This window comes from Sardina pilchardus, chromosome 20, assembly GCF_963854185.1.
Source record: "Sardina pilchardus chromosome 20, fSarPil1.1, whole genome shotgun sequence".
NCBI classification, from domain to species: domain Eukaryota; kingdom Metazoa; phylum Chordata; class Actinopteri; order Clupeiformes; family Clupeidae; genus Sardina; species Sardina pilchardus.
The window spans coordinates 26,860,339-26,887,927 of NC_085013.1; the positions used below are offsets into that span (position 1 = coordinate 26,860,339).

Genomic DNA, 27,589 nt, shown 5'->3' on the forward strand with positions numbered 1-27,589 from the left:
TGTTGGAACATTTCCCGATTTTGAGTCCTGACTCTATTGAATAGATTTATCTTTTCTCTATTTCCGTTCTCTCTTTGAGAATGATTTCTCAAACAATGACAAACGTCGGGCATGCGATAATAACAACAAATGAAATTATCTTTTTTTTACCTCAGTTCATCTTGAGTTTCTCTCTCAGTTGAATCATGTGTGATATCTTCTGATGATCCTCCTTTCTGACATCGCAAGCAGATTGACTTGAAGGCATCATGAAGATTTGACCAGTAATAACAAAAATCCCTAGCTAAAAAAACCTTAACCACTGTAAAGCTTATCATATGATGTTTAGAAGGAAGTTTTCATTGATACAATCAATGACTGGATGGCAGGATTAAAACATATATTATATAGCATATATGTTGTAGCTTTTGAAGACCAATTCAGTGGTCAAACAACACAACAGATGTAATGGGTTAACAATGTTTCCTTTGGCTTAAAACAATAACACCTCCATTCAACACATAAAAGATACAAATTAATGTTATGCAAATTAATGTAATGCTTACTTGCAACTAGTAGAGGTGCCATTACACCTATAGTCAGGGGAGCTGTTTTATAGATGAAGGCTTCAGAGAGGAAATGTCCCAGAGCCAGTACAAACGTCCATAGCGTGATGTGATAAAGCCTGAGAGAGAGAGAGAGAGAGAGAGAGAGAGAGATTCAGTAATTGGAATAGAGAATTCAACACAGAACTTTGATAAATGGTGGAGAGAATCTTACGTTCTATTTTGGATGTCCATGGCACAGAAGAAACGGATTATAGATGATAACAAGGTCCATATTCCAAATGTTCTAGCCTGAAGGCCATTCACTGAAAGCACAAAACAAACAAATAACCATTTAAATTGAGCGTCAGCGTCAGTTCTGGCAGGCAAGTAGTCAAGACGCTGCTAACCGCTGTGGGCGTCAGCACATCAGCTGGTCAACTCCCCTCGCTTCTAAATGGCTAGATCCAAACAGGGCGCCTTATTTAAAGCTGCTTAGTTGTTCCTAATTGCTTGCTGCTCGCTTTATGCAACCCACCTCCTCCCCTGCTCCACCCTGTCGTGTATAACATGGCATAGGCTTTATGTCATAGTTGCCGCTCTGTTCATATGGGGGAATAGTTTAGCTCGCTCAGTCTTAAACTGTGTGAGCGCCCCCTAATACTGCTGCTGTCCCCAGACTCTCTGCTCTTTCATGGTGCTCATGAAAGGTCTGGGTGCTCCTCTGAACAGAGCCATACCGCCAAATTTAATTCGTAGTATATTAATTTAATTGCCTAAGATATTTATTGTCTGTGTTGTTATTGACGTATGGACCTGACAGAACTACCAAAACTCATTTGTGTGTGGAAGGAAGAAAAAAACGTCAGTGGCTTACACCTGAATACCTAGTGTTGAAGTTTGTAGCCTTTTATGATAAGTTTAGATACATTTGTAGCCTTTTATGATAAGTTTAGATACATTTCCACTGTAGATTGCTCACCATGCGGAGCAGAGCATTCAGCCACTCTGTTCCCCGTCTCTGGAATTCACTACCACCCCAACTCCGAACAAATGATTCATTCCCCCATTTCAAATCACAACTCAAAACACATCTGTTTAAAACTGTGTGTCCAGTGTGTGAGCCATTTGAAAGACCCACCCAGGACAGGTTGGCCCCCGTGTAAGGGATCCCTGAGATGGGTGAAGCACTCGTGTCGTGTGTGAGGCATCCTGGGATGGGAGAAGTTTGTCTGGTGGGTGCATGAGCGACGCCAGTGTGCATGAAGTACTTGGGCACGCTTCCTAACGGGGAGGGCAGTGTGTGATGGGAGTGCCATGGCTACAGTTGTGCTCTGCTCTGACTGCCGTACCAACGACCCAGTGGTTTTTTTTTAAGTATGTGTTTTGGCCATTTTATGCCTTTATTGACAGTGACAGTGGAGAAAGACAGGAAGTGAATGGGAGAGAGAGCGGGGGTGGGATCCGGAAAGGACCACGGGGCGGGAATCGAACCCGGGTCACCAGCGTGCGGTGCAGGTGCCCCAGCCAGTTGCGCCACAGCTGGGGCGTCGACCCAGTGTTTTTGCCGTTGCGGTCGACCTGCACATTTAGCACTCCGGAGACCCAGGTTTGAGGCCAGGTGGGGTCACTGCTCTCTCCTGTTTCGCTACAATTACGGTAAGACAAAAAAAGTAGCCATGATACAGCGAGAAACAGTCAAAAACTTACCAAACTCCGGCGACCCAGTGTAAAGTTTCTCTGATAGGAAGCTGTGATCACGAAAGCTTTGAACTGTGTTGCCCATAGCAATCACAGACACCATAACCAGCCAACTGCGCAGCACATTCAGAAGCCGACCCATTTATTGTCCTAATAATGTGCACACACCTGCAGAACAGACAATAGGACACTGCATTAATGATGTGAATTACAACCAACTGTTTGTAATAGTCATTAGTCATATTATCATATCAATAGTTAGAAAAACTTCAACAACTGCACAACGCCCAAACTGGACCTGAACCTGATTATCTTAATTCTGTGATCCAGCTTTATGGTCAGACCAGTGCAGTGATGATGGTGAAGGAAATTTAGGAGGCCCCTTGGGCCCTGTAGCAGGCAGAATGCAGTAGATCCTCTGGGCATTTGTATAGCAATATTATTGGCAAATGTCTGTACACATTTGCAGATTTGTCCACACATTCACAGATCTCTACACACATCTGCAGATTTCACACCTTCACACATCTGTGCATTTAGACATTTGTGCAGTGACCATACATTCTAAATGTAAACAGGCTACATTTGGTAAATATCTGACCTATTATGAATACATATCTGGCCTACCTACTGACCCCCTCCCTCCCCTTTACAGAAGTCCACTACAAGTTTTCACCTGACTTCCGGGGTAGCAGCAAAGCGCAGTCTGCTACTACAGGCTGCGGTAGAGCTACAACTGTCATTCAGCTGGAGTGGAGATGCACTGTCTTTGTTAAAGATCAACTGTATGAATACGGTACATACAATGTAGTAGGTCATTTTCCTTTAGTCACATTAACAGCTCTCGGGAGGGGCAAGGTGGACTCTGCTTCTTCTGATCAATGAAATTACGCATGCATTACGCAGATCTAACGTTACACTCGTAATCTGACATTATACGCTGATATTTTTCAGATTATTTTCGCGTTGCCATTGGAAGCTAATTAGCCTAAATGACTGAAAGCCGATTAAGATTTGATTGACAAAAAGTCCCATGCACAGCAGCAAATTGTTGCAACAAGCGAAGAGACATTTCCGGAAACAACCCGTGCGTAAAGGATACCTCACTCACCTTGTCAAAGTAGTGTATGGCAAATTGAGTAGCCTAGTTCACGCCGAACTGTATTGTTGTCGATTGATAATTTGGTTGTTCCATCAAGTGGGTTGTTCCACTAGCAATTAGCTAACATGAATGGCAATTATTTCCACCAATTACGTTGTCTATTTGAGACAGGTTCAGTCGGGCGATATCTTCGGATGGCCCATTTGAAAACACGTGATGAATCTCATTTCCCTGATTTGTCAACGCTGAACCCTTCCCATAGACTGGCCATTCGCCCCTCCTACACGCAAGTCGACCTGACGTTTGTAGTTTTTTAGTGATTTAACGTTGGCTGGTTCCCAGCAGAGCCATAGGTAAATAACCCTCACGGAAAATAAAGGGGGTCTAGTTTCGCCGAATATATTAACCAAATAAGACACACTCAAGGAATTTCTCTCCGGCAGTTGTCTCTCCAGCAGAAGGCCTAGGCTCCAGGGAAAAAATAGTCTGGGCATTGTGCATCACAATATAGACAAATTGAACATAATACGTAGAAAACTCTAAGGCATTTTTATGAAAAGAATATGTGTCGCAATAAAAATCGTAAACAAAATGTAACTGCAGCATTTTGGGTTGGTGGGTGGTGACCTCTAGTGGCTTTTGTCAAACATAGACTGTGTTGAAAATAATAATAATAATTAAAAAAACAATTCAGACAACATTCAAGTCATAATATCATTTTTGTATTGATGAATGGCATTTATAGAATCCCAAGGGCAATGCACAGTTTTTGTGTGCAGTTAGGTCTTTATTGTCCAATTTCTAATAGACCCTAGTCCATAACATATCTAGAGTGTTGCCAGCAATGACAAACTGAATGCTGTGCAATAAAAAAAGAGAAATCCATGTCTGAAATCTCCATGTCTGGTTGTCTATTCATGGCAACCCTAAAAAAAAGGTAGAAGATAATTAAGACCAGTGACACTGCTGCATACTTAATTTGTCAATAAAGTTACACTAAAGTATCACATGAATGATCAAACCCATTTTCCCAAACGACCCAGTTCACACAGACACGCCCATAAACACGCTCAGATGTGTCATTACCACAATTTGTTGCATTAATCCTGGACTTTCCCCATACACACAGTTTATCTGCTAGCAATTGAAGACCAGCTTTTCAGCAACTCTCTTAAAATGAATGTGTTAAAAATGACACAATTTCTGAACATATATATATATTTTTTTTTTTTTTTTTTAACACATCATATATATCCAGATAAGGATAACACAGTTTGTGTTATTTGTAACACATTACTTTTGTTACACTGCATATAACACAAAAGTTTTTGTTATTCTGATGTTAATTTTATCAGTAGTACAGTACTAATAGCAACTTTGTCAAGTAAACCTATACAGGTTTGTATCTCATATTTATGTAGGCTAGATATCAGAATTACCGTGTCCATTTGTCCAGGATATAAACACACACAAATGGGTGCGTCCATGAACTTGTATGACTCAGGTTTTTCCCATGAATTTGTGGACCAAAGGTGTGACTGTGTCCTTGGGGTGAGGTCTGTGTCTGTATTGCATGGTTTTGATCATTTTATACACTGTATGGTTTTGATATGATCAAAAGCTTTCCAGAAAGTTCTGATATAAGAAAATGTTCAGACAATAAAGTATTATCTAATCTAATCTAATCTAATCTAATATAACGAGTCACAACAGTGTTTGGGTGTTTGGTTAAACAGCAAATGGTGAACCATAGTATATTTGCAGTGCATCAAAAAGCGAAACTGATTAAAAAAAATACTTCTGATGCCCCCAGAATACCAAACAAAGTGTTGACACACAAGTGAAGAGCTGCAGAATGCTGGAGCTTATTGCTTTTTTATGGACTTTTTTTATCTTGTGTATGATCTTGGTTATGGTTATGGTTATGGGATATAGGAGACGCCTTTGTTCAAAGTGATAGCAGTAATACAATAGTACAATTTAACTTTGACCAATTTATGTCTGGTCGACACAACAGACGCTCATCAGAAGACTGCAGTAGGCGGTTGGAGATGTACTGAATTAAGACAGCAGGGAGCAGATCCAGTTAGTGTCTTGCCAAACAAACACTTGGTTAATGTTAATAAATGCAGTATTCCTCCTCCCAAAACTACAATGTTACTGAAATAGATTTAGCCATTATCTTAAACTTATATTTAAAAAAAAAAAAAAAAAAAAAAAAAAGTATTCACCAGGTCCAGGAAATGTATGGAATTCGACATGATACAATGTCTACTAATTAACCCATTTTTTTTCTTTCAAGTTGTATGTGGTACATTTTTGACGTTTTGACGAGGGACACAACATGGAGCACAGTCCAGATTGTCCTTCGTTTCTGCTTACTGTAGCCAGATTTACTCAAAAAGCCTTACAGTGTTGGCAACATAATGCACATAAAAACTAGTGAATTGTTGGATCTGGCTATGCTTTGAGGTCTAAACCATTACAATTTGTTACAATTTGTTGAGACTAACTGCCGTTGCCTAATTACCATTGACATATATGGCGATATAAAATAGCTGACTTTGGCTGCATTTGGCGTTACAATTAAATTATATTGATGATCCAATTAGTTACAGAACACCTTATATGGGCTACCAGTTACTGTCCCCAGAGAGTTTGAAATGAAAATTAACTGGAGTTTAGTGTAATGCTCGGGAACACTTGATTACGCACAGGTGATTATGGAAACGAACAGAGAAAACAAACAGAAACTTTCAACAACGCCCCTATGCGCGCACAACTACCGCCAGTCAGTGGCGGATGTTTCCAAATTTGGTGAAGGGTGGTCCGATGTTTCTCACCTTTGGTGTAGCCTAGAGGAGGGTGGAGTTCAGGGGAAGGGGTTAAAGTTAATAAGCAACAACGAAAAGTTGTAGAAGGAAGTTTTTAAGTTTCTGTTAGGATAGTCCTCAATACAGTTGCAGTTGGCTTGTAGCGCAGTAAAATAGAACCCCTGAAACATCTTCAAAGCAAACGAATACGAAAGGATCACGAGTCTATTTCACAGTAGGCTATCTTAAATACTTAACTTTACACGGGACTGCTACAAAGATCTCAAGACCATGAGGATTCACTTGATAAGCATAGGCCTACTTGTTTTCTACATCAGCTCGTTGGTTTCTGCTCTCTCGGTAAGTTGGTTTGTTTTACTGTGGCGCTTGTGAGAATACATCTAAATTAAATCACAGCCAGATGTACTTAAAGTTACTTTATATCTACTAGTACACAACGTTACGCTAGCCTGTTTGGCTACTGAGGAAAGCGTTTATTATAGGCTGTGGGAATACTCTGACGCTGGCATTGTTTTCACGTTTGTAATGTGAGTTACATATGAGTAAGGCTAGAGTTCGTGTCTCAGCATGCTGATTTTGCGGGTGTGTTCTTGGGAAAAGCGAATTTCAACCAATCTCTTCCGAGTATAATTCTCCATACCTCACAGGCTACGTCAGTCATATGAAACCGTGTAAGTAGCCTATGTGATGGTATCTTTTACTGTCTATGGTTGGTAGACTACCACTGAACTTACTACGCTAAGTGGGTTTGTTTTTCGTGGTTTGGCAACATACTGGTATAGCGCTATCATATTTACCGTTGCCGTTGAATTTATATTTTTTTCTAATTGGCATTGGCCTAATAAACTGGGATATTAGGCTACCCATCCATCAAAGGAAAGGGATAGGTTTTAGTTTGGATCATTACGCAATTTGATCATTGCGTATCTAGCTTACTGTAATTGCTCCATTTGGCCAGTTCCACCCATATTCTTTTATCTCGACCACCGTGGAGACATGCCTAGACAGGCTTGATTTCCTTAGACAGCCGCCTACACTTGACCTTTGTTTTCTGTGGAAGGGTATGACTCAGTGATGATCCCATATACCATCATCATTCATCATGGATAAACTTTTGATCCGAAAATGGTTCAAAACTTCTCAAAAAAACCCATTTGTGTGTGCATGAGAAGAGAACAGTTTTCACAGTGGAAAGGTGTCAATGTGATACAGTATAGTTCTTTCAAATTGAGGGTGTGGGTTTATTTCGGTTTCCAGCATGCAACATGATCTTGTCATGCCGTTTGCAAAGTGTCACATGAAACTGCTGTCTGAATGTAGATGATAAACTATTCACATGTAGATAGTATAGATAAGATTCATTCATTCAGAGTAGTCAGGCACACAAGGCACAAGGCCACAGACACAAGACAACGCATTGTGTATTGTTGGCCCAGATGCAGAGAATTAAGGCTTTTGACTCTTGTCATGTGGTCCTTTTAATATAAAGCGTTATCAAGCTTACGTTTTTACGAGCCTTTGGCCCATTGCAAAATTCTGCAGAGTTCAGTGACTGGTCTTCCGCACAGATCAAAATGAATGGTGCCCAATGGTGTAAGGATCCTTCACCATATAGCGCATGGAATCTGTCCTGCCTCCCTAAATATTATATCATTCTGGATTAATAGACAGAATGATAACATTAAAGGAATATTTATGCAAACACACAGACATTAAGTTTCTGTTTGCTGATGACGTTTTAAAAATATTTAGCACATTTCAAAAACTGATGGATGAATTGGAGGAATATGGGACTGTTATCAGGGTACGTCTACAAGCTAAATGTATATATAAATTGTAATGCTGAATCACTGAGATATCCTGATCCACAGGATTTGAAGCCCCATAGAGAATGAGAGTGACTCACTGAAAGACGTTAGTGAGTCATACCTGTAAATGAAGCACAGAACATTGTTTCCTTGTCACCTTTGTTGAGCACCTAACCACCCCATAGGTGTAGTTAGTTACCGACATGTTTTAGTTCATAGATCATGAGCAGAAGGGGACAAAGTGAAAGAACTACTTTGGAGACGTGTGCGTGCGTGCTTGTGTGCGCAGGTACACGTGTATATCTATTACAGAATAATGTCTGAATATATATTGGAAGTCAAGTCATTGATATATTTCGATAAACTGATCCCACCGTCATTAGGCCTCTCTGTAGTGACATGAACACTTACATACCGTACATACTTGTTTTTGGTCCGTACGCATTTTATTGGGTTTGGGAGAACAATGCTCAGTTAACCACAGCCTTTACAAGAAACACATTAATTTAGGCACTCCAAATATGGTGAGGGCGAAGAAGGGATGTTGATAGATTTAAAAAGCCTTTATTGTCACTGGCTGCTACTGCAGAGGTCTGCGCTAAGTTGAAACATGATGGCGGTTTAATGAAGTAGCCAGTTACGATAAAGATTTAAAAAAAATCTACCTGTATCCCCTCCTCACTGTCACTGTATTTGGAGTGCCGGGATTAATATCCTTCTTATATTGGACTGATCCCCATTATCCGAGAGCACCTGATATCAAGGATGTATGTTTTCAACTATAGCTACCAGCCATCTGTTCTAACCACAGCCTTTGTTTGTAGGTTATGTGAAAGCTGTGTACACTGTCAAACCTGAACAGTCATATTCAGACAATAGCTGTTTACACACTTACAAATGGTTGCACCAATAACAGATGACCGTGGAGGGAAATACAGTATTAGCCAGAATGTTAATGCAAACTCTAAAGCTAAGCATTGTTCCTACCTTATTAAGTTACGCTGGCCAGTTGGCCTTTGTTGGTTATTGATGACCATTTATTTGCTGTCAAAAATTAAGCTTATGCCATATACTGTACCTACTTTAACAGTCAACAAAACCGCCTTCTCCTCTACTATCGAATATGCTTGTTTGAGTGTTACTGTTACCACTCAAATTGTAAGGTTGCTCGTTGCATTTCTCAGCGTTATCGTCGGTCTTCATATTACATGTCACTGTAAGGTACTTCTAGCTGAAAGAGCATTTCAACAACATAGATTAGGGCCATCAAGTACATCAGAATAATCAGTAGTCCGTGTCTAAAAAGGATCTTCATTTGTCATAGTCCAGGAATGGCTGGCTGCAATGATGTGCCATTTATAACAAGTACTGACAAGTATCTAATGATCTCCACCTTTCAGTCCTCTACCGACGTCCCACCAGAGGATCTAGACACATCTGGAGATGACGCAGAATTCTCGGGTTCAGGGTCTGGCTCAGGAGAAGATGGTAAGCTGGCTTTCCACATACGTCAGTCAGCAAGAGAAAAAAAAAGAGGAACAATGTTGTCTGTACAGTTATATCATTCATCCTTTTGAGTACAAACACACTTCTGCTTTTAAATGTTTCACTTGTTTTCAATCTTTTCATCCACAGCTTTTGCTAATGACAACAAAGGCGCACTCACCAATGTCACGGCAAAACCCTGGATAACAGATGCACCACTCAGCACTGCTCAGCAAACAACTGAAAAGATTCCCATTGTTATCAACGAGACCCACGTATCTGCCTCGTTATCCCCAATCACTACGAGTATGCCTCCCATGGAGTCACTTCCCCATCACACCACTAATATTCCCATTCATGACATTGTCGGAGCATTGCAGACAACTACCCCGTCTGCTGAGAAGGTAGACATTACTGCTGCTCCAGTCGCAGAAGAGGTCACGACCCAGTCTATTGTAGATAACACGAACAATTTTGTTGAAGAGGTTACTACAGAAATTGATTTATCTCTGTACACGACTGAAGAATCTACCACTGCCTTGGTGTCTGGCACTGAGGAAGAAGGCACATTTGTCACCACTACTGTGCAACAGCCCATTATATTTGATGAGACGGAAGAGGAGGTGGAAGGCAAAACAGCAGAAACAACAACAGCAGCAGCAACAACAACAACAACAACAACAACAGTAGCAGTGATTGTGGATGATGAAGAAGAAGGGACATCGGTTCCAGAGATTTTTGATGAAACCAATGAGATGCCCTCGCTAGCTTCCACCACAACCTCTTCAGCTCCCATCAAAGACACTGAGATGCCCTCGCTAGCCTCCAGCACAACCTCTTCAGCTCCCATCGGAAACAATGATGATGATTTTGTTGTGGACAACATAGTCCCAGACATAGTCCCAGACATAGTCCCAGAAGTCAGGATGGGAGTTGACAGGCCAATGATTGTAAGTGCATCCTTCTTTTTTTTTTACTTGCCAGTTGCCACATGCCACATGCTGAGGTGTTTCCCTGGATTGATTAGGGGAAATTGATTGAATTGCATGCTTTTTTTTTAAAGTTTAGTTTTTGAGCTTTTCATGGGCCTATAATGATAGGACAGTGGAGAGTAATAGGAAGTGAATCGGAGAGAGAGCAGGGGTAGGATCCAGAAAGGACCACGGGGCAGGAATCGAACCCTGGTTGCTGGCGTACAGTAGGTGTTTGCCGGGCCCCCAGCCAGTTGTGCCACAGCTGGGACCAAATTGCATGCTATGTTGCCTTGGGCGTTTGTAAGCCCTCATTTATATTATACTGCCTGTCTATGTTAGCCTAGAAATCTAGACGCACCCTAGCGGCCAAAAATATTTTTGCCTAGCGGGATGGTCTAGGGTCGCACCGTTTAGGCCAAGCCTGTGCTAGGCTCCAGGCCAGCCTAGCCAATCAGAACGCTCTATCTGTGTACGGAGTCCTTGAGCCCGCCTTAGCTCACCTTCGGCTTCCGATATTGACGCGAGGCGGCTGGACCATGCGTCCTCGTTCGACGAGTTGGGTGTGAGACCGTGTTGCACAACCATAGAGAAAAACAAAAGATGGATGAGGCTAACGATGCACGCTCGTTTGAATCGGCTTTGGGAGAGTTAGACTTGGGCTTTTCTTTGAAGGTTGAGCAGAAAGAAGCACTCAAGTCATTCGTTTTAAAGAAGGATCTATTTGCTGTTTTGCCGACAGGCTACGATTGGTCACAAATGCTGGCCTATTACGTGCAGAGGCAGTTTGAAAGATAACTGTTCATCCCACCCACAGGCTTCAGCTCTGTGAATGGTCCGACCCCAGACTATACATTTCTGTATAGTTTGGCATGCCAGGCTAAGTCTATGTGGCCTGGGCCCCTGATTAACAAAGATCTAAATGAAATGAGTAGTAAGTAGTTCGCTCATGCACATATTAATGACTCAATGTTTCATCTGTGAGGGAGGGAGCCTAGGCCATATTGAAGAAAGTTAATTGTACAGTAAACAAACTCCTCCCAGATCTAAGTAGAATTCCTTTATTTTGAGGTAAAAGCTCTGCAATTTGAAAGTAGATGATGTATGGCATTTCAATCAGTTTAATGATGACAGAATCACATGACCGAATCAATGTGATTGCCCTCTTGTTTGCAAATATACACACACACCATGCTTTACAAAAAACACACACCTTTCAATCAAGAACCTTTAATCACCAGGCACAGCCTTTGTGTGTGTTTATCAATGCGGTTACCATTTCAGTCAACATAACTGTTGTCACGTCCAGAGAAGTGAGCATTTTTCTTTTCTTCCTAAGAATGAAGAGTTGACCAAGGATGGCGGGCGTTCATCTGAGAGTTCATCAGAACACCAGACCCTTCTGGAGAGGAAAGAAGTTTTGGCAGGCAAGAATACTCCTCTCTTACCAATGAACATAACACAGTATATCATTGTATGTAACTGTATAGTACACATTGAAAAACAGTGTAAGAAACCAATTGTAAATAAGGCAGTGATGGATGTTACATAACCCATGGATGTCAATATACCCTTTTTGCTGGGGCATGTATTGAATTGCTGCACCCCAGTGAAAATGTTAAGGGTTTTATCTAGCTCCTGTTGCCTCTTTGACTGCAGATTGTTATTGTTATTATTATTATAATTATTATACTATCATTAGACTGGACCATACCCCAGTAGAGCTTTAGGTCTAGTGACGCCCCTGCTTTGTCCTGCACCTGGCCTAAAGATAGGTGGGATGTGCACATGACTGTTGTTACGAAACTTTGTGATGGATAGTTGTAATGAAATTCTTCGTCCTGTGCAGGCGTCATTTGCGGAGGGGTTGTTGGTCTGGCGCTAGCAGTCATGCTGGTCTCAATCATGGCCTATCGGATGAAGAAGAAAGACGAGGGAAGCTACGCACTGGACGACCACAAGCCCTTTAATGGAGATTACCAGATTGTGAAGAAGCAGGAGGAATTCCTGGCATGAAGACATGCCCTGTAAGCCAGCTGTATTTTACAGTGCTCTCGCCTCAAGCTCCCTCAGCTCTCTTTACAGGGCCTATCCTTCTCCTTGGTGAGTGGAGTTTTCTGTCAGACAATCAGCCCTTTTCTTGTTTATCCAAAAAGACATGGCACCTTTGACGGACACTGGGACAATGCATTGGTCAGTGGATTTTTTCCAGTTTGCCGTTAACCATTGCTGAAGTCTGCTCACATTCGAACCACACACATTTATGTTGACTTTTATTAAAAAAAAAAAAAAAAGAGGACACAGTGACTGACCACTCCTGGACTGTCTCCATGGGACTGCATCTTGTACAGTATGTAAAGGCATGACTTCTCACAACAGAGATGAAGAGAGACTGATTATGCTGCACTGTGGGCAGTAGCAGAGTCATTACTGTCATCCCGGATTGCCATGGTGGCTTAAATGGGATCTGTGGAGTCTGGGTAAAGTTTAAAATCTGTTGTTAGAAGCTTTGTTTGAATCTTTTTTAAAAACAAGTGGTATATTTTGGTGCACCTATATGTTTTGTTGATCAACAGGCTCATGATGCTTTGTTCAATTAAGGGCCATATATTTATTATTTTTTTGCATATTGTAAGCTTGGACTTTTTTTTATTCACGATTACTTAAGGCTTACAATATGAGCAGCGTGACCTTTACACGCCCAGATCACCTAAAAATGATTTTTTTTTTTTTAAATCTCATCTTCAGCACTTATAATGATACAGTATGGCCTCAAATGTTTGTACAAGTGGTATATTTTGATGCAGTTGTGTGTTCAATCTTCTTTAGTCAGTCTTCAGTCTTTTTCCTCAGGCATAAGAACAGGCTCATGTAACTTTATTCCATTAATGCCCATTTTTTGTTTTGTTTTGTTTTTTTACAGTTACAATCTGTAAGCGTGGACATTTGTGCTGCACGTTTACATGATTATTACAATATGAATAGTATGACGTTTTTAAAATGCCCTTACCCACCTACACTGGATCTTTTATCTCCTCTCGCACTTATAATGTCAACGTGGTGGAAAATAGATATCAGCTTTCGAGGTACACCGAGTGTAATAATAGCTACATTTCTGTTCCTTAATGTTGATACTAAACACCATGCAACAGCATGCGTTTCATCCAATTCACTCTCACAGTGCAGTAGCCTACTGGGTAAAAAACAGTCAAACATTCCTTCATTAAATCATGAAATGATTAGTTGTTAGTATGTTAAAGTGTACATCAAGTTTCAGTGATATTCTTTGCAGTCTTGAATGTTTGTTTATGTGGTGATTTGATTGTTTGTGTCCTGCCTTTGGTTGTTTGTGATGAGCAGATTGCATAGCAGTGTGTGGTTGGGAGTGAGTGCAATTTGCATTTGAAACGATCAGCGATGGCGGCAGGAATTTTAAATTAATTTCATTTTTGGTCGCTTTTTCAATTTGGCTTGCATTTGGGTCCCAGGGAGCTTATTAATACTGACTCTGAGTCACCAGACAATTGCTCCTTCATTCCCCAGCCAGCGTAACAGCACCAGTAACAGTTGTATATCCATGTTTGGGCCTGTCTACCTCTTGTTGTCTGAGGCCATTGTGCCCATATTTTCTCTTTTATATTATTTGTTCACTTGCAGTTGACTATTTTGTACGTTCAATAAAGGAGGATTTTTTTTCATCAACTCTTGATTTGTTTTTAACTATATATATATATATATATATATATATATATATATATATATATATATATATATATATATTTATGTCATAATCCAGGATAATCCTATATTTGCTCATCAAATGGCTTGTATCACTCATATCACACATAATTCTCAGAACAATGATGATGCTGTTTTTGTCAGACTTGTCCATGCAGTAACAATCTTAGCATTGTCCACTAGCATGAGCGTAACCTTTGTCTACGCACATGACTCCGTTTGCAGATGACTCAATGCTGCATTGCCGATTTATTTCAACATCTGTGTATTTCACATGGTTCCATTTCATTTCTGGTATATCAGACAGTCAGTCTATTTTCAAAACACCACGCCCTCTCATTTGTTTTCAGTGGGTGATCCAACAACTTGTTCAGAAACGTATAGAAAATGGTCGCACTCCAAAAAACACTGTCTTTGGGATGATTTATTTTCACCTCCTAGCAGCAGGGGTAACAAACATTTCGGCCTTGCGGCCTTCGTCAATGAATATAATGAGTCCATGACTAATGGTGGATATAATATAACTGGTGGTGATGACCATTTCTCATTCTGCACTCTGTACAGTGAGCGCACCTTCCACCGTGCAAAAGTAATCAACAATAAAAAAACAATAGGAATAGATGATGTCTCACGCAAACCACCACATCTCCCAGCTTCCCTGCTGTGGAAGGCATATACAGTAGACCTCTTTCAAAAACATCAGCTTTCTTTCTGCTGCAAGAGTACTCAAAGACCCATGAGAGCCTAAGCATTGCATTTGCACTAGCACCCCCCCCCCCCCCCTCTCTCTCTCCTGCTTGAAAATCACCAAATGACCACTACCACTGTAGTATCCTATCTGTTGTGGTTTGAGTTGTGGCATTTGAAAGGTGCTAAGTGCAAGATGACGGAGGAACCATTGAAACTGTTATTTCAGTAATCTGATGCACTCTAAATGATGCACAGCAAACAGCACTTGAGTAAAGAGTTACTTTTGACCACTCACTGAATGCATCACTATGTCACTTGCTTTGTGTATCTGTAGCACTGTATTGATTACAATGCCATCTGATTATTTATTAATGAAGGTTGAGTTCAAATGAAACCTATAATAATGCAATTCAAGTTCAACTTCAAGTTATTTGTCACCTAGTTGTAAAGAGTACACGGCGTAGTGAAAATTCGCTACTTTGCGGTAAATAGAAGTAATACATTAATAATTACATGTCGATATTACTAATAGTTATTACAATAACAAGAGCAGGAAACATTGAGTGCAAGACAGTGACAAGCGCATCCTCAAGTCCTGAGTTCAGGTGTAAGTCCTACTTTGTGCGGAAAAAAGAAGTAATAAATATACTAATAATTAAGCATCGATATTAATAATAGTTATTACAATAACAAGAAAGAGCAGGAAGCATTGAATGCAAGACAGTGACAACCGCATCCTCAAGTCCTGAGTTCAGGGGTAAGTCCTGAGTTCAAGTGTACTGTAGGAGGCAAGTCTGTATTCGCATTAATGAGTCTGAGAGCCTGAGGGAAGAGGCTTCTCCTGAGCCATTAGGTGATGGCCATTAGACTGCAGAAATGCCTGCCTGAGTGCAGCAAGCTGAACAGACACGTTCTGGCATGGGTGGGGTCCTTCATCATGTTGATGGGTCTGTTGCATCGCCCGAAGTAAATGTCATGCAGAGATGGGAGAAGTGTTCAGGAGATGCACTGAGCTAAATCATGCAAAGTCCTGTTAGATATGTCCCTCCACTCGTTGGCAGCCATCTTGCAACGCACTTTGGGCAGTTATCTGCCATTTCTTTTCCTATTCAAGATGGGACATGTGTGGAGACCAAAGATTTTAGAACAGAGCTCTGTTCTAGAATCTTTGGTGGAGACTACTGCCATATTGGCAGTACAAACTAACCCCATGCCTTTCTATGGAGAATTCTTTGAGTGGTGTGTCTCCTCCTTATTAGAAAGTAAGGGTATTTTCTGCACCGTACAAAGTTAACATTCCAAAGAGCCACGGGCCTGAAGCAAGTATCTTTCTGACAAGATGACTCAGTGTGTATCCAAGACAGTCTTGCTTCATAATAAGTCATCATATTGGTATATCATATGACAGAGAATACAAGCTCTGCATTCATGAATTATTTCACTGCATGATTAATTATTACCCTAGTATTTGTTGAATAATGTTGGCTAAGTTAATACTAAGAAATTGTATACATCATTACAAAATGTTTGGCTCCATGATTAGTGATTATTAATGTCCAAGATATCACATGGCAATGGGCAATAGAAGATGGGCATCTTCACATTAATGTGCCTGTCAGGCACCAATACCAACATAAGTAGATTCATTGACTGATGACCACACCCAATAGCTATGATTGATGCATTCATGCCTCTTTGATTCTGCAAGACTGAGATCCATGTAGTCTACAAAATACAAACTGCTTCACTTTTTAAGTTCAGGAGTCAATAGCAGGGCTTCATTCAACCAGTCCATTTTATTTAGCATAATGAACTCTGAATACAATTAAGTGGACTTGTAAACACACTTTTAGGTCGCCCGTTATGTGCAATGAAAATAACAGAATAAAAACTTATCACAGGTTTAAAAAAAAAAAACATAAAATAGTTTATGTTGTGTTACTGAGTACCTTGCCATAAGAGTGTATCTAGGATAATACTATTTAAATACAGTTCAACAGAGCTCAAACTATTCAGTGCAATCATTACAGTTAAACTTATAATCAGGGGTGTGATTGGCAAAGGACAAAAAAAAAGGAAAATATATCCGACCCCTACATACCACCACCCCCCCCCCCCCCCCCCCCCTTTTAATACGCGAGTCAGTGGTCCTTGGGGGCTAAAGTTTGTGAACTGCTGCTCTAGTGTATAGCTAAGGTAGGCTACTATAGTATCGGCTACAGTGCACTTCAATGTAATTGCCTATTATAAAGCAATGGTCTGTGTTTAGGCTACAGAAATAAACCTCTGAACCCCCCCCCCCCCCCCCCCCCCTAAAAAAAACCTCAGCGGATCTATACGAATTGCGTGGGTCTCATTTTCAGGCCTAAAAAAACGGAATTCCGTTTAAAAACGGAAGAATCACACCCCTGTATAATAATATGTCCCCTTCAGTACTGAATGGTGTCCGACCATCCAGAAGGCGATGGGGATGGTGCAAATTGAAACGGCATTGAAACAGTAACATCTGATATCATGGCATTTATGAATGTTTCAACCGAAGTGGACAAACTATGTTGAACTCAGTGCATTGAACAATTATGCTATAGTGGTTTTAATATGTGTAATGTGAATGTATGTAATGAATGAATGAATGTATTATATGATCTGTAAATATGTGTGAATGAATGACTGAATGTAATTCATGATCAGAACAGGTTGACACTGCAAGTAGGGTACCATCCAGCAGCCCTCGCCTCCCCCACAGACAGGCACACACACACACACACACACACAGACTCACACACCATGGTTACTCTATAAACATACACAAATAAACCATCTGACCAAGACTAGCCCTTTTCACAAGCTCATAACAGTGTCCTATTCTGCATTGTCTCATCCTTTGTCGTTCCTGTTGGCAAAAATCCTTCTGTATCCATAATGTCCTCCCGCGAGTGGGCTATCATTCGTGTTTGCAATGGTCGTAACTCATAAGATTTTCAGATTAGTGTTGCTGACTTCTTTCACCAAGGGCTATCAACCCCATCGTTACCCTATGGGTTTAAACTGTAGCACATCACTCCAGTGTCCCTCATAATGATCACCTATTTCATTAACTTGGACTGCAGTTCAACCATCCCAAAATACACGAGACTAGCTCTCATCAGTGAAAGCCATTCTTCGTCTGGCTCCTTAACTTTTGTTTAATTAAGCTACTTTGACATTTCTTATTGCTCTTGTCATATTAACTTGCAGCATTCCACACAAGGCTTGGAAGGTAGCCTTTTCTGCAGAGCAGCGCGAGTTGCGGTCTCGAAAACGTCCCGTACTCCTTCCTTCGTTTTGGCCGAACACTCCAAGTAATCGTACGCTCCGATGCGCACCGCCATGGCCCTCCCGTCCTCGGTCTTCACTGGTTCCTGTTTCATCCGTGCTAGCTCGTTCCTGACGTTCTCGTCATTTCGCATGTCCTTTTTGTTCGCCACTAAAATGATCGGAACGTTAGGACAGAAGTGCTTCACCTCCGGTACCCATTTTTCTGGGATGTTTTCCAACGAATCTGGGCTGTCCACTGAGAAGCACATTAGTATTACATCAGTGTCCGGGTAGGATAGGGGGCGAAGGCGGTCATAGTCTTCCTGTCCAGCTGTGTCCCACAAAGCCAATTCTACTTGCTTGCTGTCTACCTCAATATCCGCGACGTAGTTTTCGAAAACGGTTGGCACATACACCTCAGGAAATTCATCTTTACTGAATACGATGAGGAGACAAGTCTTTCCACAGGCGCCATCCCCGACCACCACGAGCTTTTTCCGAATAGCAGCCATCTCCGATACTGTCCACCTAACGCAAAATGTAGGTTTGTCTAGTCCGGGTTAAAATAATAATAAGTTCACAGTGGTTAACAGAACACAATAATCCTGCAAGGCTGCATCCAGCTCTCACGAAATTAAGCCCTTTTCCGAGCGGTGGCCTGCATCCATTGGTACCTCTGCAAAATGTCACTCGACTCCCTTTTTAAAGAGCCCTGTTGCGTTCTTAATATAGCATCCAATAGGAGAAGACATGGTGAAGTCACTTCGTCTAAAATAGGATGTGATTGGCTGTAACACGCCATTCCATGTGTAAGGAGTGGTTACTAGCCAACTGGACAGTTAGAGAGACAGAGCACATGTTTATTCCCTTTATCAATTGCGTTCGGCTTGGCCGCCTGACATTCCTGGCAGGCGAGGCTTCTGAAAAGAGCTCTGAATTCAGAGTCATGCAGTCTGAATAACGGAATAATAGATTCGTTTCACATAGCCTAGAGCTGCGGTCAGAGATTTTACGCGAATTGAAGCCCATCCTTTTTTTTTTGACACATTAAGCAATGTCTCCTCTCATCCGCTTGCTGCCTCCGCGAGTATCCAACCTTTCTGGAATGAGGGCTTTCTGAAGGACCCGAAATTAAACGAAGGGCTCATTTGAAACAAACAGTGCCTCATCCCTCTTTGCGAGGGTAAACATCCTAAATAAGACGTGCTTTTTACATTTCAGTTATCATTATCAATATGAAGGCCTAAGCCTAAGCAACTGTCGGCTATTTCCACCTGACTCTTCAATACTTCAATATCAATATGCAACGCAACCAACATTTTTGTTCAGTTTGTTCTTTTCAAAAGTTGCATGATAGGGAATTGAATCTATTTTTTTTATTATCATTATTAATATTTAATTTCACAGTGGTAGCATCAGCATCCCATCCCATAAACAGGCTCATTCCCCAATGGGAACCCAGGTTAATTTCCTTAATCTAATGCACATCTCTTTCCCACTCATTTCCTGTCCTATCTATGATTTAACAGCTTGAAATCATAATGTAAAATGTAATGGCATACATAATGTGTGTGTGTGTGCGTGTGTGTGTGTGTGTGTGTGTGTGTGTGTGTGTGTGTGTGTGTGTGTGTGTAACTATACAGTCCTGCAGGACCCACGTACTCTCATAACAACATCATACTGTTATTAGCTACACTGATGGCTGTCATGGTATGTTGTGTCTTTTTTTTAGTTTTGTATCACAAGTTTTCTACAATATTTTGATGCCCCAGCACTTTAAATACAAGGAAAGCAGTAAGGCATAGACTACATACCATCAAGCTAGAAAACCCAATTAATCTCAGCCACTTTCAGTCAGTCCAAGGTCTTCTACCCTCTTTTTGAGTTTCTGCCTTGTGAATGGACGGGATTTCAAATACAAAATAGTACTTTGTAATTTGTATTTTACTGGGTTGTAAAAAAAAATAAATACTACATCATGTAATCATGTAGCCTCAAAAATGAATGTTGCCTTTGCTTTGACTTAGTAATATGCCTAGAGTTGAGATTCAGGAAGATGATCCAGAGCAATATGAGTAGCATTAATAGTCTCCAGTCCTCACACACACACACACACACACACACACACACACACACACACACACACACACACACACACACACACACACAAAATACACCAGTGTATGTAGTATTAGGCCAATCGGTCTGTTGTTTGCATCCATTACAAATATAGTCAAGGTAGGCTATAACGTTTCCTATTTGTATTGGGGTAAGTGTATGCCTACCATTTTGTAGAACTAACCAATGTATTTGACATTCACATCACTCATAGGCTACAGCCACACACTCAGTCTTCATGCTCTGTGTGTGTGGCTGTTTAGGTAACAGCAGATTAAACTCCACTCAGTCATTTTAAAAGGGCCTTTACCATGTCTCACACCAACCAACACTAAGTTTCTTGAGAATTTTAATGATCAGTTTCTTGAGAACTTTAATTATCCAATTGAAACTCATGGAACCGGTTATGTGGTTGCCCTGCAACATTGTTCAAAAAGTTGCCCCATGTATTGCCTAGCAACACGATGGAAATTCATATATATGCTCCTTGGTGTCAAGGAAGAATAGATTAAATAGACAGATATGGAAGTGATTTCATGCTCCCTTTAAAGAGTATTTTTTAATATTTTCAATATGCAAAAATACATTTTCTTTTGATACATGGTGTGGCTACTGTATTTTGTAGTTTATTTTGATACACTTAAAATGTAAGTAGGTTTTTGATATCTTATTTAAGAAATATATTGTCATGTATTTTTGCACATTCCTGGAAGTACTGTATGTTATTATGGGGTGTGAACAAGAAAGAAACTATATCTATATATAAACAGCCACACACCCAGAGCAAAAGACTGGGTGCATGGGTGATTGTAGCTTATGAGTCAATGGAAGTCATCAAACATGAAAGCAATACCAATTCTCTGCCAATAAAAGTGTGAGAATCTGGATGCACTAACAAACATGCTTGCCAAAAGTTTGATGACTTCCATAGATGTAGTCGACAGCGTCCAGTAAGTCACTTACTGTACTCACATTAGAAACCTAATGGAATACATATGACAGGGATTACATTTTTAATAAATTCTGGGAGATGCTAACAGACTGCCACATACATTGTAGTAAACCATTTCTTTATTTTTCATTTTTTATTCTATATTTATTTCATATCACATATCACAATTAGACTGTGTCGTGGTAGACGTTCTTTTCTCAATACTTTGACAGGGGTGGCATTGTTAACAAGCCTCGGGCATTTTTTCATTACAAGTTTTTGTCAGCTGGGGCGACCTCGAGGAAGAGCTGAAGGAAAACAGTCACCCTGTCCAGTAATCCAGGGAAGAGCTTGAAGTGGATGAAGGGCACATAGATAATGGTACCACTGAAGATGAAAAGTGTGACGTACAGATACTCAATCTTGGGATCATCAATGATTGGTGCAACGACTAGGAAGATTGCAGCCAAAAGCACTAGGATGGGGATCACGATGGGAACCTAAAGGTTGAAATTGTGGGAAACAAGTCAAGAAAGCAATAAAGATCGTTTAGCACATTCTAGATAGGAGAGACTGTGGACTACTTTACACTATTTAAAACAATTAGGGATATATGGCTTACGAGCGAACAGAAAGCCAGAAAGTACTGAAACACTGAACTGTTGGACATGTGCATTCAAAAAATTAGACAAGGTCACATTACGTTCACCTAATGTGAAGGTCACATTAAGTTCACCAAAGATTATAGTGGATTTTAGATTCATACTGAACGCTGAATATACTGTACCTGACTTTTTGTGAGTGGTGTGGTGTAGTGTAGTGTAGTGTACTGTACTGTAGTGTAGTGTAGTGTTTGGTTATCCAAATTCTCATTGGCTGTCCTCTAACCTGTGGACTAAAGTGTTTTTCATGGGCTGAAGGCATTACAGTGTTGCATAATTTTGCAATAAATTAATGCATTTGACAGCAGGATATGTTCCACTGAATAATGGTTATCATCTTTTTTTGCTGACTTTCTTTGATGCCACTTTAAAGGCTGCCAAAACTAAATGGCTTTGTGATGACAGATTGGCTTTGACAGGAGAATTGTCTCTTCATGGATGTATTATGCAACTCTGTCGTAAATTCTAGGAGTGAGGTGTCTAAACTGAGAATACAGTTTGATATCTACCTCTGCCAAGGAGGTTATGTTTTCATGGGGGTTTGTTTATTTGTTACAAGATAACTCAAAAAGTTATGGGAGTGATCCGGATCACTGTCTGGATCCAGGAGGCGATTATGTTTTTGCTTGGCAGAGGTCTGCGCTCTCGGAGTACTTTTCTAGTTAAATTATGATTGTTTCTAGACATTCATTCTTTTGCTGGAATTGCTTCTACTTTTTAAAAAAAAAAAAATTTAAGTATATTTTTTGGGCTTTTTGCCTTTATTTGTATAGGACAGTGGAGAGAGACAGGAAGCAAGTGGGAGAGAGAGATAGGGTGGGATTGGGAAATGACCGCAGGCCGGATTCGAACCTGGGTCCCCATGGGCACTCGGACCCGTACATGGCACGAGCGCTGTAGCCTGTTGCACCTCACTGATCTACATAAAGAATGATGGGGCGGCAACAATGGGATAGTCTATCCAGTGTTAGTGATAGATCAGTGGGAACGCCCCTCGAGGATCGAGCATCGAGGATCGAGGAGAGATGTTGAGAGGCATCCATTCAAAGGGCCTTAAAGGGGTTTTCTCAGCAATGTTACTGGTCAGCGTTATCCAAATGTTTCACTAATTCACTTGAAACTTGACCACAACTTTATATATCTTTCTCTGACGTTTCTTTTTTTCTTTGTACATGTTTAGTTTCCACCAGCCGCTTTCGCTCTCCAACTCTAGCCTTTTATATTTATCATAGCCATTTTGCCTTTTGCATAATTCTTATTAAATCCTAAATGTTCAATGGGCCTTAAGAGAAACTTAAAACGTTGAATTATAGTTACAAATAAAACCATCAAGATTTACATAGCATATCTACTCAGCACAATGTAATAAAGAAATTGCGACAACCCTTATAAAAACAGAATAGAAAACATTTGGAAAGCTCTTATCAGTCACCTACTTTGAAAGCCCGTGGGAGGTCAGGTCTTCTGATCTTTAGATAAAGAAGACCACATATTGTGATCCCATAAAAGAACCAAGCTGTAAAACTAAACAAAAAGTTGAGATATTAAGAACATCTAGAAGATAAGGTCAAGGTAACATGTTTGTATCTTAGCAGATGCTTTTGTCTAAAGCGACTTACAACAATAACAAACATGACATTAGCATTAAAAATAGTTTAAAGTAAAGACAAATACAGGCAATACTCTTTTTCTATATAATCTATATCTATAAGTCCAAGTATAAGTACAACATCTCACTGAAAAAGTTAGTTAAAGTGAAGCCTTAAAATAGTAGTACGGTAGTAGAAGTTTTGAAGAAAAATCAAAGGGCCTTAGTTTCAAAACTGTTATTGACAGACATTATATTTCAAATTTCTCCATAGATTTAGCATAGGAGCACAGTCATTTGTTACAGGTGCTCCTATGTTTATTATATTATATATTCGAAGCAGTTCTAAGCTAATCCAATTTCTATGGGGAAAATTGTGCTTGGTTGAGGCAACCAGCGAGACATTACTAACAATCTAGTTAGTAAGTCCAACACTTTCGCCAACAATATTGATGTAAAATAATACACAGGCAGGGCTTCCTGTGTAGTCTTAGAACATCTGCTAGCGGTCTGTTCTGAGAAATGTTTTCCGTCACAATCCTGGCTACGTAAACCGAGAACAAGAAACAAGTGTAGGCTACAGCTAAGAGGGCACCTGAAGAAGTTGACAATGCTCTGGAAGTCCCCAGGAATCAGCACGAGGAGAGAGATGGACGTTGTGAAGATGAGAGCTGGAGAAGGGGTGAGGCGTTTCACATGTGCCATGGCCAAGATGTCTGGCTAGAAAAAAATACTTCTGTTAAACATGCAAAATATCTGTATCTTAGAAACATACACAAACAGTTACTCTGTCGTTAATTTAGCCACTGTGTAGAGTTTAACATGGTTTTAATCTCACATGTTGCAGCAGAACTACAGGTGATATTGTTTCACTGCAAAAACTGCAAATCTAACCAAATGTTTTAATCTGATATCAAGATTAAAAAACAAATCTAGATGGGATTGTTTTCAGTATAATGAGACTTATCTAGCACTTCCTCATACAATCATTTAACTTAAATTCAACCCTTGTTGAATTTGAAAAATTGACGAATAACACTTGGTTAGAGGCTATATTTTATTTTTTTGCAGGGTAATAGTGATAACTACATTTGCTTGAGGATTCCAACACAGGCCTATATCTTTAATGGTTCACCTTTATGTGGTATAATTTAGGTCAATGACTCCTAATAAAACAGATAACAGATAACCACCAATACAATGATAACAACAGAGTAACAGTGATCTATTTACCGTTAAAATTGTTTAAAAGCCTATAGTCATGATTAGATTCAGGCCCTTTGCACTGGCCTGGTGAGGCTACAGGTTTGGACAAATAAAAGCAGGTCTCAACTAGAAGCCCCTGTCAAGGGGGTAAACGTGAAAGAATAAGGCATGTATGTGCTCTTTATTACAGAACATCACAACATCCTAGATAAATACACTAGTAATGCAATTAACAGATATAGTAATTCAATTGCCAAAATGTGTAGGAACTGACAGAGAAGGCAACACTCATCAAGCAACAGTCTCCTCATGTTGGTTCAATTTCGAGTGAACTTAAATGATGCCGGTGCACCTGAATAAAATGCTAAGTGCAGCAGTGAAATGTTAGTTTGTAGCGTTACAGACATGCAGACACCAGCAATGTTCTACTTGAACTCTTGGCTATTAAGAGACTTCAGAGAGCAAGTGTGTCATCGAATACTACAGTAAGATGGAGACCACAATTACTTCGTAACTCGAGAGAACTGCGGGCCATCGTGGAGGCTGTTTGCAATTTCAGGCATCTGTGGCTTGGACTGAGCATGAATCTCTGAGCGTTGATCCTTCCTTTACCAGATGCCAGATATAGGCCTACTACTTTCATTAACCAAAATGTGGAATATTGACCATTTTCACCTTCCCATGGTTGCCATATTGGAATCCAGTTTTTACAAGAATCAGATATAAGATCAGGGGGCACATACTTCTAGGGTCCATTTTTTCATATCACTAAGGGTAGGAAAAAAGTTTCATACGTTTTCGAAAAAATTAACAATTCTGGTGCTTAGTCGCTGTATTTTAAAGATCTGAAGCGCAGCTAAGCTAACCAGCTAAGCTAACCAAATGCTAATTGACAGTGCAAATGTTGTTCAAATCTTGTCCTTGGGGACAGCTGGCTACAGTGTCCATACCACATCCCTGCCCAAGGGGACCGGGATTCAAGTCTGACCCAGGCCATGCCCAGATCCCACCCCATATCTCTCCCACTTGCTGTCAGTCTCACACTGTCCTAACAAGATAAAGGTAAAAAGCTCCAAAAATATACTTTAACCAACAAACAAAAAAAAACAAATAAATAAACAAATAAGCAACACATACAAATAAATAAACAAATACACAATAGAAATAAAATTCTTCTCACCATATGACCTTCTCTGGCAGCCACAAAGCACACCCGTCCACCACTGAAGAACGTTCCATTCAGTGATCCGAAGGCGGATAATGCTGCTGCGATAGACATGACCCATCCCAAACCTCCCAGCACTTTATTCCTACCAACACATAGAAGGTCTTTAATGCATGACTCTGAAATATGGAAGTCTGCTGTGACTTTACAGTGTAGTGTAAGCAAACTATTCACTACTCTAATCTACATTTTAGCAAATAAAAAAGCTTTATAGGCAGAGCAAGGTCTGGAAACGTGACATGAGACTATGTGTCCAGGCCGTTAGACTGATTATTGCCTTTATCCATGTTCTATAAGCTTCTTCATTTTTAAAACTTTATTGTGATTCTCAGGGATAATCGACTAGGCCTTCTTGACAATCAGATGCTCTACAGTCTGTTAAATTATTCTGTTGTCTTTGGACTTTGGTCATAATATGGTGACTTGCTGGAGAATTCAGAATGATCTGTAGTAAGATCATTAAATTATACAGTAATTATATAGAGTAATTAAAAAATAACATCAAAGTTATGTAAATATATATTTGTTCACCCCCACGTCACGGCAACTGCACTTGATGATATCATGTCCCGTGGTGTCAGGGCCGCCAAGTAACTCACATTGACCAGCAAATACAGCACTGTTACCATGGGAATGGCAATTATCAAAGACCTGGGTAGATTCACCTGAAAAGAATGAGTCAGTTGAATGTAACAGATAAATGAATTATGTCTGTGTGAATACTGAGTATCCTAGTTATTATGAGATATTTAAGTGTTCCCATTTTGTGCTTGTGTAATCATATCCCGATTTCAGAGAGCCCTCATCCCACTTTCGGGAAATCCGGTTAGGCTAGCTGGAGTACTCAAAAAGAAACCGTAATACTGTAAAATAGAGGCCTATACACCTTATGCCATTGCTGACAAAGATTTTAAAACGCTAGGTGCAAGTTGTGCCTGATTCTGTTTAGGTCTGTTTGGTATCCTAGATATACTGTGTGGTATCCCAGGAACTGACATGGAATGTCTCCCATGCTGTGATGAGTACCTCCCCAATCCCAAATGTTTTGGAATAGGGGTTGCGTAACATACAGCCTCCCCTCTGTTCTGGGAGAGGAGACATACCCTCTGAGAGACAATGCACAGTTTACATCAAATTGCACAGAGATATAGTGTTGTTTGGATTTACATGATGGTATTTGTTGCTGTTGTAACACCACATTTTACCTTTGGGGCTTCTTAAGTGCTTTCTTCATTAAAATTCTATGCACATACCATTGCTTACATGCAGAGATGTAAACTAAGTAGAAATAGCACAGTAAGTAGAAATAGCACAGTACTTACGTATGAATGGGGAATATCTACTTAACAGTTTTTCTTTTTCTTTCTACTTTTACTTCACTACATTTTTGCCTTTCTTAACATGTTGGATAAACTTCATTAGGCTTATAAGGAATCAGCAGTGATTGAAATTAATGGCATCCATACTTTTGTTCAGGCTTCGAAGGCATTGTGTATGAAGTGTACGCACCAAGTGTTAAGGTGCTGTATGAACTTAATAGTCAAAGTTAGTACAAAGTTATGACTGCTTTCTTTTCATTAAAAGTATAGCGAAGGGAGGGGGTTGTCACCACACCTGGCCTCAAAAGCTTTTACTAATAATTTGTACTTCTACTTTCAGTACTTAAGTAGGCTATGTTTTATCATTTATAAAAAATACTACTACTAAAG

At 40.2% G+C, this 27,589-nt stretch overlaps 3 protein-coding genes across 3 annotated transcripts in view; 1 reads left to right on the forward strand and 2 right to left on the reverse strand.

Moving 5' to 3' along the window:
- The first annotated feature begins 6,217 nt into the window (after nt 1-6,217).
- Nucleotides 6,218-14,127, forward strand: LOC134067821 (syndecan-3-like). The gene is made up of 5 exons (XM_062523271.1): nt 6,218-6,500; nt 9,370-9,457; nt 9,605-10,404; nt 11,765-11,852; nt 12,275-14,127. Exons 1-5 carry the CDS (start codon nt 6,432-6,434, stop codon nt 12,439-12,441), a joined length of 1,212 nt encoding a protein of 403 aa, XP_062379255.1. The 5' UTR covers nt 6,218-6,431; the 3' UTR covers nt 12,442-14,127.
- Nucleotides 14,128-17,274: 3,147 nt separating this feature from the next.
- LOC134067793 (rho-related GTP-binding protein RhoB) lies at nt 17,275-18,814 on the reverse strand. The gene has a single exon (XM_062523241.1). It carries the CDS (start codon nt 18,660-18,662, stop codon nt 18,075-18,077), a length of 588 nt encoding a protein of 195 aa, XP_062379225.1. The 5' UTR covers nt 18,663-18,814; the 3' UTR covers nt 17,275-18,074.
- Nucleotides 18,815-21,380: 2,566 nt separating this feature from the next.
- Nucleotides 21,381-27,589, reverse strand: part of zmp:0000001267 (b(0,+)-type amino acid transporter 1) — a 7,395-nt gene continuing 1,186 nt past the window's right edge. Inside the window, exons 2-6 of the mRNA XM_062523260.1 lie at nt 26,412-26,545; nt 25,836-25,965; nt 24,045-24,169; nt 23,298-23,385; nt 21,381-21,699 (exon numbers count right to left, since the gene is read on the reverse strand). Of these exons, the coding sequence (XP_062379244.1) occupies nt 21,469-21,699; nt 23,298-23,385; nt 24,045-24,169; nt 25,836-25,965; nt 26,412-26,545 (708 nt within the window). The 3' untranslated portion in view covers nt 21,381-21,468. The remainder of the gene's footprint in view (nt 21,700-23,297; nt 23,386-24,044; nt 24,170-25,835; nt 25,966-26,411; nt 26,546-27,589) is intronic.

Coding starts and splice junctions, on each gene's coding strand:
- LOC134067793 (XM_062523241.1), bottom strand. CDS start 18,662: ATGGCTGCTATTCGGAAAAAGCTCGTGGTGGTCGGGGATGGCGCCTGT.
- LOC134067821 (XM_062523271.1), top strand. CDS start 6,432: ATGAGGATTCACTTGATAAGCATAGGCCTACTTGTTTTCTACATCAGC. Junction 6,501..9,369: donor CGTTGGTTTCTGCTCTCTCG/GTAAGTTGGTTT, acceptor TCCACCTTTCAG/TCCTCTACCGACGTCCCACC. Junction 9,458..9,604: donor GTCTGGCTCAGGAGAAGATG/GTAAGCTGGCTT, acceptor TTTCATCCACAG/CTTTTGCTAATGACAACAAA.